Raw genomic sequence first — 13,454 nt, forward strand, 5'->3', positions numbered from 1 at the left:
ATGTGTTCGAATGCAGTAGTAGATTAAATCCGAATTAATTTTTTATATTCGAATTTTGCAGGTAGTGTTTCTAGTGCAAGACATTCATCACATGTTTGGAATTATTTTTCGAGAGAACCAATGACGGAAGAACCGAATAAATTTAAAGTGTTTTGTTTACTTTGTATTCAAAATGGTCGAAATCCACCCCCTTTTACTCACTCTAAAGGATCCGGTACGGGAACGCTTGATAGACATTTACAAAAACATCACGATATTACGAAGCAAAGTCATGAAAGTGGAACCGCACGTGGAGGTTCACCACAACAAACACAGATGGGTGGCTTCGTGACATCGTCGCCCGGTGGAGGTATGCATTTCGTTTATAATAGAGATAGAATGATCGAATCATTTGCTACTTATCTTACGTTAGACGAGATGCCTTTTTCTCACGCCGAGAGTCCAAATTTAGAACATATGGTTAAAGAATCAATTAACCCGGCATTTAGAAGGATTCCTAGAAACACAATTAAACGTCACACACAAAAACAATATTATCGTCAACGATCGCAATTAATTGAATATTTTCGTGATTATGATGGTATGGTTTCGTTAACTAGTGATTGTTGGAGTTCGAGTCAAGGTGAGCCATTTATTTGTGTTACGGTTCATTGGATCGATTCCGACTATTTTTTACAAAAACGAATAATTGCTTTTGATGTCATGGATGAGTCACACACCGGTTATAACATAAAACAAAGAATTCTAGAAACAATAACTGAATTTAATTTGTTTCACAAGGTGTTTACGATATCTTTGGATAATGCCTCGTCAAATAATAGAGCTATGTTTTATATTAAGAATGATATTCCCACGATTTTAGATGGTCAATTCTTGCATGTTCGATGTTGTGCACATATAATTAATCTATCAGCTCAAAAAGGAATTGCGGAAATAACTCATTTTTTAGAACCCATTAGAAAATTGTACAAAATAATCATACACTTTAAGTACAAAATTGTTTAGACTTTTTACATCGTCTTGTAGATATATATACTCCCAAAACTCAAAATATTGTACCACCTAAAACTAGTAGTGTTAGCAGATTTAATAGTACTATTTCGGAAATCTTAACTAAAAAACAAAAGTGTAGAATTTCCACTACGACTTCCACACCTATTTCTTCTTTTAGTATGACTCGAGAGTTTTTTTCTTATAATTATGAGTTAGACGAAGATTTTTCAATACTAATATGGTGGAAAAATCATGAGAATCAATTTCCGGTCTTAGCTAAAATTGCAAGGGATATTTTAGTAGTTCCTGCCTCTACAATTGCGTCCGAATCCGCTTTTAGCGCAGGTAGAAGAGTGTTGGACGAGAAAAGATCAAGTCTTGCACCGGACGTTGTAAAAATATGTGTTTGTAAAAAAGATTGGGATCAAGCTGCAAAAAGACAACAAGGGAGGAAAGAAGATGATTCGGATGGAGAAGAAGATATTTGGATGACAATGGACACTTCATCAGAATCGGGCGCGTCAACTACCAACGAACAACAAGAACAAGAAGAATTTGTATAAATAAATAGTGGATTAGATAGAATATTTTGTTATGTATTTTAAATTTTAATTGTTTCGTAGTTTGTTTAAAATGTAAATGCGGTTTGTTCCGTTTTTTTAGAGAGGAGTCCTCTCAAACTTTTTGTAAATCTTTTTTAATTAATAAAATTTATAGAGGTACCGTCCTCTTTTATTTATTTAACACATATTATTATTATAAGTTCAGATGAATATTTAATATAATTTTGGAAAAAAATAAAATCGAGACAATTATCGGCACAGTAGTTGGTTGTTTACAGTTTAATTGTTATAATACTATAACTAAAATAATTGTGAATTGCACAAACATTTATTCTAAACGAGCTGCTTGATTTTTATAATATTATAATTAAAATAATAGACAATTTGGCAAGTGGCAACTGGCAAGCATTTATTCTTGACTTGAAGAATCAGCAAAGTACAATTCTTGATTTTTGAGTTCACTAACCCGTCTCACCCCGCCTGACTCGCCCCGCCCCGCCAACCGCCAGCTAATTTCTGCACTACTGTCATATATCAACCTGACCCGTCTAGCTCGTAAAATTCGCGAGCTGCACGCGAGCTCGACTTTGCTGGACCGGCACTAACCCGGCACGGATCGTACAGTCTAACGTGCCGTTTACGAGTCATGTGTCAAGGAACTCGGCCCGCTGAAAAACCGGCATGGCACGTCCGGCACACTCGTTTGGCCACCACTAATGACAAGTCACAGTTTAGAAAAACTAATAGCATGTCTTATTACACACTGTGTAAACCAACAGTTAACTAAATTATAAAGTTAACACTGGTCCTTTAGTCAGAAGTAACAATTTAGATCAAATTTTTTGTAACACTCTCAAGAAGAAGCTAAGCTCTTTATCAACAAAGAGCCTAGAAATTTTGTAGCAAAACAGTCTTAATTTTAATATAAAATTAAGTGAGTTTTGAAGATCTGTGTTCTTTATTTTCTGCAAGCTTAAATTCTGCATATACACATTTCACTACAAGAATTAATTTACTTTGTTCAACCAAGCCAAAAACATTCAAGAAAAGCCTAAAAACACTAAAACACATTCACCCCCTCTGTGTTTTATTCATTTCCTAACAGTTGAAACCCTTAAGAGTACTTGGTTGAGAAAGATAATAATCAAGAACATAATACAGATTCAGATCTTGTAACAATCATCGTCTTATGGATTCAGAAACGCATCCGCTTTCGGTTTAATCTCGATAATTAGATCTGATGTTATGATCTATATTAACGAGACAAGAAGCCGAGAATTCTTGTAGTGACAAGAAAAAGATGCAGAGATACTGAAGCAACTCAGGGAGCCATATTTTAAGGAACTTCTTATGAACTTGTTTATCAAATAGGTCCATATTAACGAGACAAATAAGAATTATCTTAAATATAAGCAATAAAATTTAGTTTTTTGAATCATGTATAAGGCTTTTAGGGAAAGATAGATATTGATTTCGTGTGGGTCGAACAAGTAGTTTCATGGTGTCAAAGGCTAAGAAAATCGATCATGGGATCACGGATCGCAGTTGTGTTGCACTGGAACTCTCAATGTGAACTGTGTTTTAAGATCTTACTTGGAGACTTGTGTCAAAATATTCCTGGGACTGTGGTATCATGCCGCGTATCTGTAGGTGAAAATGGACACGATGAGGGTCACCAGATTAGTGCTAGTTGAATTTGGAGATCATAGAGTGTGGCAAGTGGCAACCCAATTCTCATTTCGAGGAGACAAAGAATACATCTTACATGATTAGAAAACTCTCCACCTAGGCTGCTAGGCAATATGTGCCACTCCATTTCACTCATCGGTATCTGACCTTTAAAACAAGTCGAGTGGAGTTCATGTATGTAATTTTGACGATATCTAGTCCATGGAGGTCCAACCAACCAAATAGAAATGGAAGACAAATTCACATGTCATATATGAATCACAGACTGAATGAACTGAATTGCGTGATTGAGAGAGTAAGTTCTAGATTCCTAACAGAACAAAAGATGAGAAAAACTCTAAAAGGAATACAACTTAAATAGAAAGACCAAATTCGTTGTAAACAGAAAGACCAAATTTGCAGAACACAACAGATCGGATATATAACTCAGCCTGCATTAAAATTTTCAATTAAGAACAAGATTATAACAAAGATGCATGATGATAATTTAGCTCTCACCAGAGCTCTAAACCCCTCGAACATCTTAAAAGGCTAGGCTTAACTCTACACAAACGATATAAAAAAAGTTGAGACAGTCAACCTGATTGCAAATTTGGTTGAAAGGGCTCTTATATATCGCATATGGTAGAAAATGGCTCAGACTCGCTCCTCATGTCTTTTACCACATAGAAACAAGTATAATTTAACCATAGATTAACACTACATCAAAGTATGACAACAGAGTTAACTGAGCTATGGTATAATTAATCAAGCATTTACAAAGTTGTAATAGTTAGCTAATTACGCGCTGAGGAGACTTTAACAATAGAAATTAGAAAAACTGTGACCTGCATATTTTACACTCATGATCCTTCAAATTTCATCATCATTGTCCAGGAATTTAAAGAAAAAACCTATAAAAGAGAGAGATTTTGACAATAATCGACTAATCATAAATAAATAAATAATATTGCAGTGAAATTTATTCAGACCACCAGAAAAAGACATTAAAACTATTCAATATCCAAATAGAGAAAACTTAAACCAGCAGTTAATTTTCATTCCTCCTGCTGCCAACACGAGCCTGGAAACCAGCCTTGACTACAGCAACTGATCGATTAGAACCACAATCCTCACATCGAACAAACAAAACACGATTCTCCTTGACCAGATTTGTATTCGAACCCTTGCAACCAGTACAGACAACATATTCAGTAACATATTTCCTCAAAACCACTTCAAAGTTTTTCGGAGTGTATTTTCCTTGAGCAACCAATCTCTGATTCCCATCAATAGAACCACTTTTAGCACCCAATTCATTAAGCAAGAAGGCCATAACATGATCAGGCTGCCTATGCATAGTACTGCAGTAATCCGTAAAATTAACAAGAACAGATTTTTTCGGCCCAACCACAACTTGTGCAACCTTCATAACAAATTTGTGCTTCTCTCCACCATGATTATGGATTCGTGCCAAAAGCTCTTCATAAGTATAATCAGCTTCTTCTGTTTCTTGTCCAAATTTAGCATCCAAACCACCTGCTGCCGTTTCTTTTTCGACATCGCATGACAGGTCCATAGGAGAATCTTGGATCACAACATTCTTTTTCTTCTTTTTCTTCATCTTAGAGGGATCGAATGAGGCATATACTGCACCATCTTCCGCAGGTCTAACTCTCTCAGCCATCGTGACTAAAACTCAATTTGCTGTGATAAAAAACAATACTTGAAAATCTGGTGCAGCAGCGGCCAAGAATTGTCCGGGACAAATAATGAAATATATTCATAAAAGGATGGAAAACGATGCTATATATAAGGAATATGCACCAACTTAAAAACCCTAATCAATTCTGATAAGAAAAAATATACAAGGAACACCATGCTGAATAGGAGTACGCATTAAATTATAACTTGATCCCTACGCATTGACAACAAAAGAAAAAAAACTCCCGTAAATTATTTTTCTAAATATCTATAAGTTACATAATTGTTTTAATAAAAACATTTGAAAATATTTTTTAGACCACATTAACAAAAAAATTCAATACCCTGGCCATATATAATCATATTCATACAAAATTAATGTATTACCTTAATAGGGTATATTTAAATGATTCCCTATTTCCCTTCTAAATTACCTTTTTTTAACTATTACTTGATATATTTTTAAATTATACTTCCGGTTGTAATCTATTTTTAATTTCCAAACACTTGTAGTTTTTTTTATTTTTAACTTATAAATTGTGATCTTGTATTATATTATTTCTTTAATTATTCCGTAAATTAACATTAAAATTTAATTCATTTATAATTTAAAATTTTCGAATTTTCGACACCTATAACAATTTAATACATTAACAAATGTTATCACCAAAAAATATTTTAAAAAGCATAATTTAAATTTTTATAAATATTTTGAAATAACATTTTTTATAATACCAATATTATCACATATTGACATTTGAGAAGGCAAAAACAAAAAGATACCATCTAATTTTTCCCTATTTTAGATCTATATCCTAAGCCAACATCCTCTGTCTTATATATTGAGTATAATCCTAAAGTATCCAACATATAATAGTTCTTTGAAAAATGTGATCAATGGATATAAAATTATATATGGAAGTGAAAAGCCAATGAATGCCAAGAAAAGATGAAGTACATGGAAGAATATCTACACTACACATCACAAAGCCTTGAGCATACTAGGCAATACTATTCATATATTTGACAAATGCCTCTTGGCCTATATTTTCTACATGTGGTTGCTGTTTTGCTATATCTGTGTTGAGTTGTTTGTCTTGGCTTCTTTGAATGACCTAAATGAGACTGGATGCCATAGTGCCCTTCGTAAAACCATTGTCAACTGCCACTGGCTGGTATTGTTTTCTCTGCAGAAGAATCTTTGTAGGTAGATTGAGCATTTTTACAAGGGCTGGATGCCACCGGCTCCATATGACAATAGTTTTCGTTTGTTGTTGTCACTGCTGTATACTATCAAGTGTCAATCTGTCTAGACCACCATCCTGCACATACATGACACAAACACACATAATGTCATTGGGTACAATGCTGCAAAATGACAGCATATGTTTAAACTACCAGGGAATGACAGCATATGTACAAATGACAAGAGTTTGTGTGCAGTTGAGGGCCGGAGCAAGGATATGAGGACTTGGGGGGTGAAAAATTTACTCACTCACTCTATATACATAGTAAACATTAAAACACTCTATTTTAGTATTCATATACCTACTTTTAAAATAATCAATTCTATCAAAACTCTGTATATACTGTTTTGGGGAGAACTGAAAATTAGTACTTCAACTTTTTAATCATAAAAAATAAGAATTAAATAGATATTGTACACATAAACTCGGGCCTCACTACAATTTACAAAAATTATTAAAGAGTTTTCTCACTAGCCAAGATACTTCACAGAAACAAATTCTTTACTCCTACAGTGGTCTGTGACATCTCATACTCCCAGTCTCAAGACCCTATTTCGAGTAAAACATAGTGGATACAGTTGCTTAGTTTTAGAGATGCCATCGCACATTTGTTCATGTGTGCATAAGAGCTTTAAAGCAACGGTAAGCTATGGAATTTAAGGATCAAATAACTTAGTACTGTACTTATTCTGTGATTACATCAATCAAACAAAATTGAAAAAGAACTGCGTTGTTGAACATGTATCTTACGATAGATATATACAAGATTTCTGACAACACTTGATATCAAAACCTGCCACTTTCTTATCCAACAAGTTTGAAGGTTTAAATAATTTCGCTTGTGAATGTCTGTAATTTGCATATAGTGTGACTACAAACTGCTAAAATTCAGTACTAGTCCAGAAAGTTCAAATGAAAGCCAAAATATATGGTTTCTGGTAGATGACTTTGAGTATAAAAAAAAGCCAACTGATGTTGTCACTTACAACATTTAAGGTTTCTGGTTGCTGAATGACATTAGAATGTGTTAGTTTGATTCATGGGTATAGATTGAGTATGTTTTTGCTATTGTAAGGTCTAAATGGGTTTTTAAAGCCTAGGAATTCCCTTCTCTCTCTGATGTTATAATATCAAAAACATCTTCTATTAGTCCTAAAACGCTCTGTTTATGCTTGTTTACATTTGCGAGTTGGTTCCTTCTTCTTACACAAAAATTAGGGTCAAGTACTTGGTTTATTCAACAAAACAAGGGAAAGATGCATTCTTTTAAGGCCAGAAATAATGACACAATTTTTCACATAAACAGGTCATGTAAAACTGAATACTTTTATGCATACACAAATTATGCAAAACTAACCACTTCACTACCATCAACTGAAAACCCAATAGTTCTTGGCATTGCAACTAGTTCAAGCTCATGGCTGGGAAAATGAGATGATGGACTGGAAAATGTAAAAGAACTCGGCAGATAGTCTGCAAAAAAGTAGAAGCAGCGAAGTCAAGATGAATATGTAAATTGAAAGAAAATAATTAACGATAAAACAACTCACCCGAGTTTGGAATTTCAGGCGTGGGGGCACTTCCATCATTCATTTGGGATGATTCTTGAGTGCAATTATCCAGATCCTGACAGAACAAACATCTTCTTCATTGAAATATGAAATAATCGCCCGGTGTAGAACAAATAACATCCCAAAGTAGCCCTTACCACGAGATTAGCAACTTCTGAAGCGGGCTTTATTTCACCATGCTCACCCTGCTCATGAACAGCCGGGAAAGAAAATGTATAATCAGAGGTGAATGTAGTAGCATCCGCATCATCATTTTTGCAAAGACGATGAAAAGACGGAGGCAAAGGTGTTCGGAAATCAGGTGCTGAAGAAGCACTGTATCTGTCAGGCGTACTTGTTTCATCACTATGATGAAAAGACCTAGGCAAATGTGTTCGGAAATTAGGTTCTGAAGAAGCACTGTTTCTGTGAGGCGTACGGGAATCAGGTTCTGAAGAAGCACTGTTTCTGGGAGGCATACTTGCTTCATCGCTATGATGAAAATAATGAGGCAAAGCTGTTCGGAAATCAGGTGTTGAAGAAGCAGTATCTCCGGAAGGCATACTACTACAATCACTATCCTGATAGCACAAACACCAAAAAATACCGTAGGTGATAGGAGCTAGGGCTTTATGTGATGGTTTATGTTACTACGCAGTTCAACTAAAGAATAAATTTAAATTATGCTCACCTAAAGATTAATAGAAAATTACCAAGTGAAAAGTTGAAGCAGCCTAAGTGATCCTATAAGTCTATAACTGATGTCTAATAATTCTGTTACTTTAATCAGTATACATAATTAGGTCAGATGGTAGCTTAAAATTCAGTGAAGAGTAATATTCCTTCCGTTTGCAGAAAAATAGACAGACACGATCATGTATACTAATTCCTTGATTCAAATGCCTTGTGCAATATATTATGAATCTAATATAAGGTTTTTAGGAGCACTACTTAAAGAACACTAGTGTTTACCACTTTCCTAGGAAGAACTGAAGATTGTGGGGCCTCCTTCACATATTCCATCATCGGTTTCAAAAAAGATGCAGGGGGCTGCAGTTGGACAAGCCATGATTGAATTATTCAATGGGTCATTATACTTACAAAAAATGTGAGAAAGATTGTCTTTTATTAAGAAAGACCATAAAAGTGGAGAAATTTTAAAAGTTTACGTGGTCAATTTTGATGTACGTCTGGCCTGATCCAAATTCAAGCTCTCGGCAAATCTTATAGAATTCAGATAAATCATCTGCCTGCAGTTATATGGCACATACGGGGTGTGCAAGTGTGTTCAATTAGCAAAGAACAAATATAAGTACCACACTCCAATACTAACAAAATGATTATAGTGATAATTGGAAAACACGGAAGGATAAACATGCGCAGGAAACATGAAGGAAATAAGTCACCTGAGCTGTTGCCTTCCGATATATCTCTAGTGCTCTAACGGCGTCTTGGCGTTGCATCTCAAAAAACTGTCACAGGCTGCAAATTAGAGAATCCTGTTCTAGATGGATAAGACATTTTACGTGTTTTTGGACCAACAGATTAAACTTGATTCTTACTTTGTCCATCAATTTGAAATTTCCAGCATCTATTGCTACATATATATACACACTTTCAGTGGCAACCTGAATTAGAAAGTCATATATAGTAGTGCTGTGATTCGGAAAAAAAAGTAAGAAAAATTTACTGATATACATAAACTACTCACAATTGAGAGGGTATACTGGATCAATGAATTAGATTTAGTCACTCCATCTGGCTGCAGGAATAGCATAGGATTAAAACATTTTAAAAATGAAAATGAGGAATATCGATAAAAACAAAAGAATGCAATGTCCATAACTAAAATCAGCATATGAAATTTATCAACCCTCTATTTGGCAAGGGTTAGGGCTCGGTGATTAGCTTTAGCTTCTAGATCAGCTTACGGGAAAAGGAGGATTAGACCGGGCAGTGAGTTTCACAATCCAGATAACTGAATGATGCATTACCTGGCAAGAAAGAAGACGAAACAGAAGCTCCTGTAGTGCAGGTAACTGCACTAGCAAGTCTGGAATCCCAAGCTGTTTTATTCTCTGCATATAATTCAACACATGAATAAGATTGTTATATATGAGAAAAAATCAACAAGAACTCCTAATCACAATACTACTGCAAAGTGGGAAATCCTCCGAAGATAATGAACAACGTAGGTTTATTCGGGTGCATGTGTTCCTGCACAGAGGTGTGTGTGGGTGGAGCATCCAGTGGTTCAATATACTGCCTTCAGCAACCACTAGATTGACCAATAAGCATCAAAAGCAGAAATGAGTTTATTTTGAGTTCTCACTGAAAAAGAAGTGCATACTCACACAGATATCACATTCTGAAGTAAGCCGAACAAAAGTAGTAAAAAACATTAAAATAAATTATTACCCAGCTATCTTTGACGACATCATAATTCACTATTCTGAAACTTTCCAGGCGCTCTTCAAGGTATAAAGCATAATGGCGGACCCAACTAGAATAATACCATGCTAGACACCAGGAATCATCAACAGTCAGGTTCTATATATCAGAAAGTTCAGTTAATCATAGGAAGCTTGAATAAAAGATGTACCATCAGGGGTCGATTCATCCTTGAAATGAGACATGTTTAAAACAAGAACTCTGCTCTTGCTATAACTAACCAGCTCTTGATGAATTGGAGGTACCATCTCCCTTAATGCACGATGAATAATAATTAAAGTTTTCAGTGCAACCTATTTTAATAACAGAAGATATATTTCTCAGTGAAACTGATTTTGCTCAGGGATCGCCTACCATGACATGACAACTGTCAGTTAAAATGTTAAGATCTATAATATGTCAATAGTGAGGAATTTAAATAGGCAAAACAGAATAAGGAACCATACTAATGCTATAGCACCAATTTTCTGAATTGGTACTCGGCAAAAACTAAAGTAATTAGGTAAAATTACAAAGATTCGAAAATCGTATTAAAGTTCACAACAATCAATAAACCTCCCAGCTAATTTCATACCTGAAATCAGCGTATAAAAGTATTATTACAATAAAAGACTGTCTAAACTTAATTATAACCACATTATGAACATATCGAGAAAGATGGAAAAAGAAATGAAACATATAATGTAAGTAAAAATTAAAATTACACAAATAGTAGTTATGTGCTCATGAACATACAGTCCAAGTACTGGTTTTGGCAAGACGCTTGGCAAGAGCCTGCATACAATATGCAAAACTTGACTTTGGTCTCGAAAGAGCTTCAAATATGGCTGCAAAAGAAAGAATTACTGCATGTCTGAATTGCATTCCTCTGGAATAAGAACAAAAACTTAACAAACCTAATCACTTGCTCATAATGTTCCTGAGACCCTGAAACTAAGTTACTAGACTGAATGTTATGCCCATATAAAGGAAAAGAAAAAACATTCTCGTAGTTCCTGCCTGAATTAGGTTATGTTATTCACTAGAGGTCTAAACCTGATATTTTCTTTTAAACAAGGGTAGGATGTATCACAACTTTAAAATAAAGTCTACAATATCTACAACCCAGGCTAAAAATCCATTAAAGAAACATCAAACAAGCAGCAAATTTTAAAAGCAATAAATCTTAAACTCACTTCGTACATGTTTTTCCTTGGGCTGTACTTCAAAATGGTTTGTTGCCTTGACAATTGCAATGTCTAGGTCCTGTAAGAAATCACGACGTTGGGAATTGTCAGGCACGATGGTGTATGCATAAGTGAGCATGCGCACATGCCCATATTTAAGAAAAAGAGACCTACCTTGTTTTCACTATTGACTTTTGCTAGTCCAACTTTTGTGGAATCCTTTAGAGCTCCATAAAGAGCTTTTCTGATATGATGTGAACCATTGTTACCGGCTGCCATTGAAGTAAGGAAACAACTTTTCCAATACCTCGGTGCTGTAGAATAAAAAACCTGAAGTAAACAAATTAGAAACTGGTAGTAAATCCATAATCATCAAAGTAAAATGTAATAACATTTCAACTAGTTCTCAAGGACTCAAGTGATATATCTTCCCATATAATTAATAGGCTTCACAATATAGAGTAGAAATTAAAGTGGTTTTCATAAGAAAAACTAGCAGTAGAGGATTTTTACAATTTTGAATGAAAGACATTCCAACTGAATGCATATGAAAGTGATTTTGTTGGTAAACTAGAATGCTTAACATCCATATGGTGAATCTTCAGACCATAGAAACCTCATTGTTGTAGTAGATGTTGATGTAACTTTTAGCCATCGCTATCAAATTGATGGCACTCCGTGCTTCAGCGAAATTCAAGCTTACTTATTATTATCTCTAAAATGGCATTTAGCATATTAAAGCAAGGTAGCTCAACATTAAAGTATTTGTGCTTGCTTTGGTTATAAAAGGAATGAATTGGGTGCCCTGGGAAAATTTCTACCATTCTGGGGGTAACTTTACATTTATGATTTTTAGCATTTTCACATGTTATTCAATGGAACTTGAGATCAGTTACACTAATTTAATAAATAAAAAGTTCATTCCTCCCAACATATTTTCTTCAAAAAATTTTATATAGAAAATTTGTACTCTTTCATTATCTCAACTCTTCCCTAAATCTAAATGCTTCCAACATCATTCTGTTACACCATGAACTTTGTTCACATACATTTATTCCATTCTTGACTTCATTCGGTTCCTTCCAACAACACATATCATCAGTTTTCTGCACTTCTATATCATCCAAAACTGTTCATTAGCTTAGGTTCCCCAGTAAAGTAAGTTTAAGAACGTGGACTGATTAAGCTTGGTTCAATTCACTGCCCTAACATAAGTTTGTAAGTATTAATATTCTGTTTTCCAGCAAATTAACGCTTCTGTCAACTGGATTTCTCCTAAAGATTTACCAACTTCAATTCACAAGCATTACTTTTTATCCCTGGTCTAGTAGATGCTGTCTCTTCTATTGTACACCAACAAGTAGTAAGTTTGGGTAGATGCATGTACACTTGAATATTAAATTTTCCTAACTGACCATTTTCAAAAAATTTCGAATTCACTAATATTAATATATCCGAATCCTATACTCACCCATATTCCCCACACACATAGCACAATGCAGAACTGAGAAAGTTCAAACCGAACTTTTCAATCAAATCCAAATTTAGAATATTTAAAATGTCAAATGATGAAACTTGATTAAATTTTTAAATGCAGATGATTAAAAGAAAAAAAAAGTTAACGAACCAATCAAGAATCTTGATATTGGCTTGTATAGAGCTTAAATTCAATACATCATATCATGCATGTAAACGTACAACATCGATATACTAATATGAAAGATTAAGGAAGATATTACGAGAATTAAAAAGGGGTCACCTGCGAACCCGATCGGCCGCGAAAGCTCACCAGAAAATGATGACAAAAATTGTAATCCCCCTATTGACGGCTAGGCGGACGAGTTAACACGCGAATCTGATCCTTTTTTTTATTATATCTGTATTTTTTAATTTTCAGCTTAGTTTTTATTTTTTGGAAGTTGGACACTTAATTATCATTTGTATTTAAAAATTCTTTAGACTAAGGGTGTGTTTGGTATTGGTATTGCTGTTGCAGAAAGCAACAGCAGCTTTTCGCTGAAAAGCTGTTAAAAAACTGTTTGGTAAAATTTAAAAGTTGCTTTTCTGAAAAGTGCTTTTGGCTTAAAAGCTGCTGTCGGAGAAAGCAAGTCC

General features: G+C 34.5%; 2 protein-coding genes across 6 annotated transcripts; both read right to left on the bottom strand.

Annotated features, from left to right (window-relative positions):
• Positions 1-4,181: 4,181 nt before the first annotated feature.
• On the bottom strand, positions 4,182-5,062 carry LOC141721885 (eukaryotic translation initiation factor 2 subunit beta-like). The gene has a single exon (XM_074525011.1). It carries the CDS (start codon positions 4,909-4,911, stop codon positions 4,276-4,278), a length of 636 nt encoding a protein of 211 aa, XP_074381112.1. The 5' UTR covers positions 4,912-5,062; the 3' UTR covers positions 4,182-4,275.
• Positions 5,063-5,826: 764 nt separating this feature from the next.
• LOC141671095 (putative clathrin assembly protein At5g35200) lies at positions 5,827-13,194 on the bottom strand. 5 transcript variants are annotated; one of them, XM_074477228.1, is made up of 16 exons: positions 13,102-13,194; positions 11,517-11,672; positions 11,352-11,421; positions 10,912-11,003; positions 10,328-10,469; positions 10,144-10,244; positions 9,720-9,803; positions 9,437-9,487; positions 9,288-9,353; positions 9,132-9,197; positions 8,895-8,975; positions 8,698-8,775; positions 7,884-8,306; positions 7,726-7,801; positions 7,544-7,648; positions 5,827-6,250 (listed from the first exon to the last, which is right to left on the bottom strand). In XM_074477228.1, exons 2-16 carry the CDS (start codon positions 11,619-11,621, stop codon positions 6,222-6,224), a joined length of 1,569 nt encoding a protein of 522 aa, XP_074333329.1. In that variant the 5' UTR covers positions 11,622-11,672; positions 13,102-13,194; the 3' UTR covers positions 5,827-6,221. The 5 variants fall into 5 exon arrangements, 4 of the variants coding, with proteins under 4 accessions (XP_074333329.1, XP_074333314.1, XP_074333323.1 ...); XM_074477213.1 differs by having other exon boundaries at positions 7,533-7,648; XM_074477222.1 differs by having other exon boundaries at positions 7,533-7,648; positions 11,517-11,656; positions 13,102-13,136.
• Between the last annotated feature and the right edge of the window lie 260 nt (positions 13,195-13,454).

The sequence above is a fragment of the Apium graveolens genome, chromosome 1, assembly GCF_009905375.1.
Source record: "Apium graveolens cultivar Ventura chromosome 1, ASM990537v1, whole genome shotgun sequence".
In the NCBI taxonomy this organism is placed as follows: Eukaryota; Viridiplantae; Streptophyta; class Magnoliopsida; order Apiales; family Apiaceae; genus Apium; species Apium graveolens.

Bases quoted from the DNA above. Each gene is read 5' to 3' on its own strand.
- LOC141721885 (XM_074525011.1), bottom strand. From the start codon at position 4,911: ATGGCTGAGAGAGTTAGACCTGCGGAAGATGGTGCAGTATATGCCTCA.
- LOC141671095 (XM_074477213.1), bottom strand. From the start codon at position 11,621: ATGGCAGCCGGTAACAATGGTTCACATCATATCAGAAAAGCTCTTTAT. The intron at 11,004-11,351 runs GTGAGTTTAAGA...TTTCTTTTGCAG, and splicing joins CAAGGAAAAACATGTACGAA to CCATATTTGAAGCTCTTTCG. The intron at 7,649-7,725 runs GTGAGTTGTTTT...ACTTTTTTGCAG, and splicing joins GCCTGAAATTCCAAACTCGG to ACTATCTGCCGAGTTCTTTT.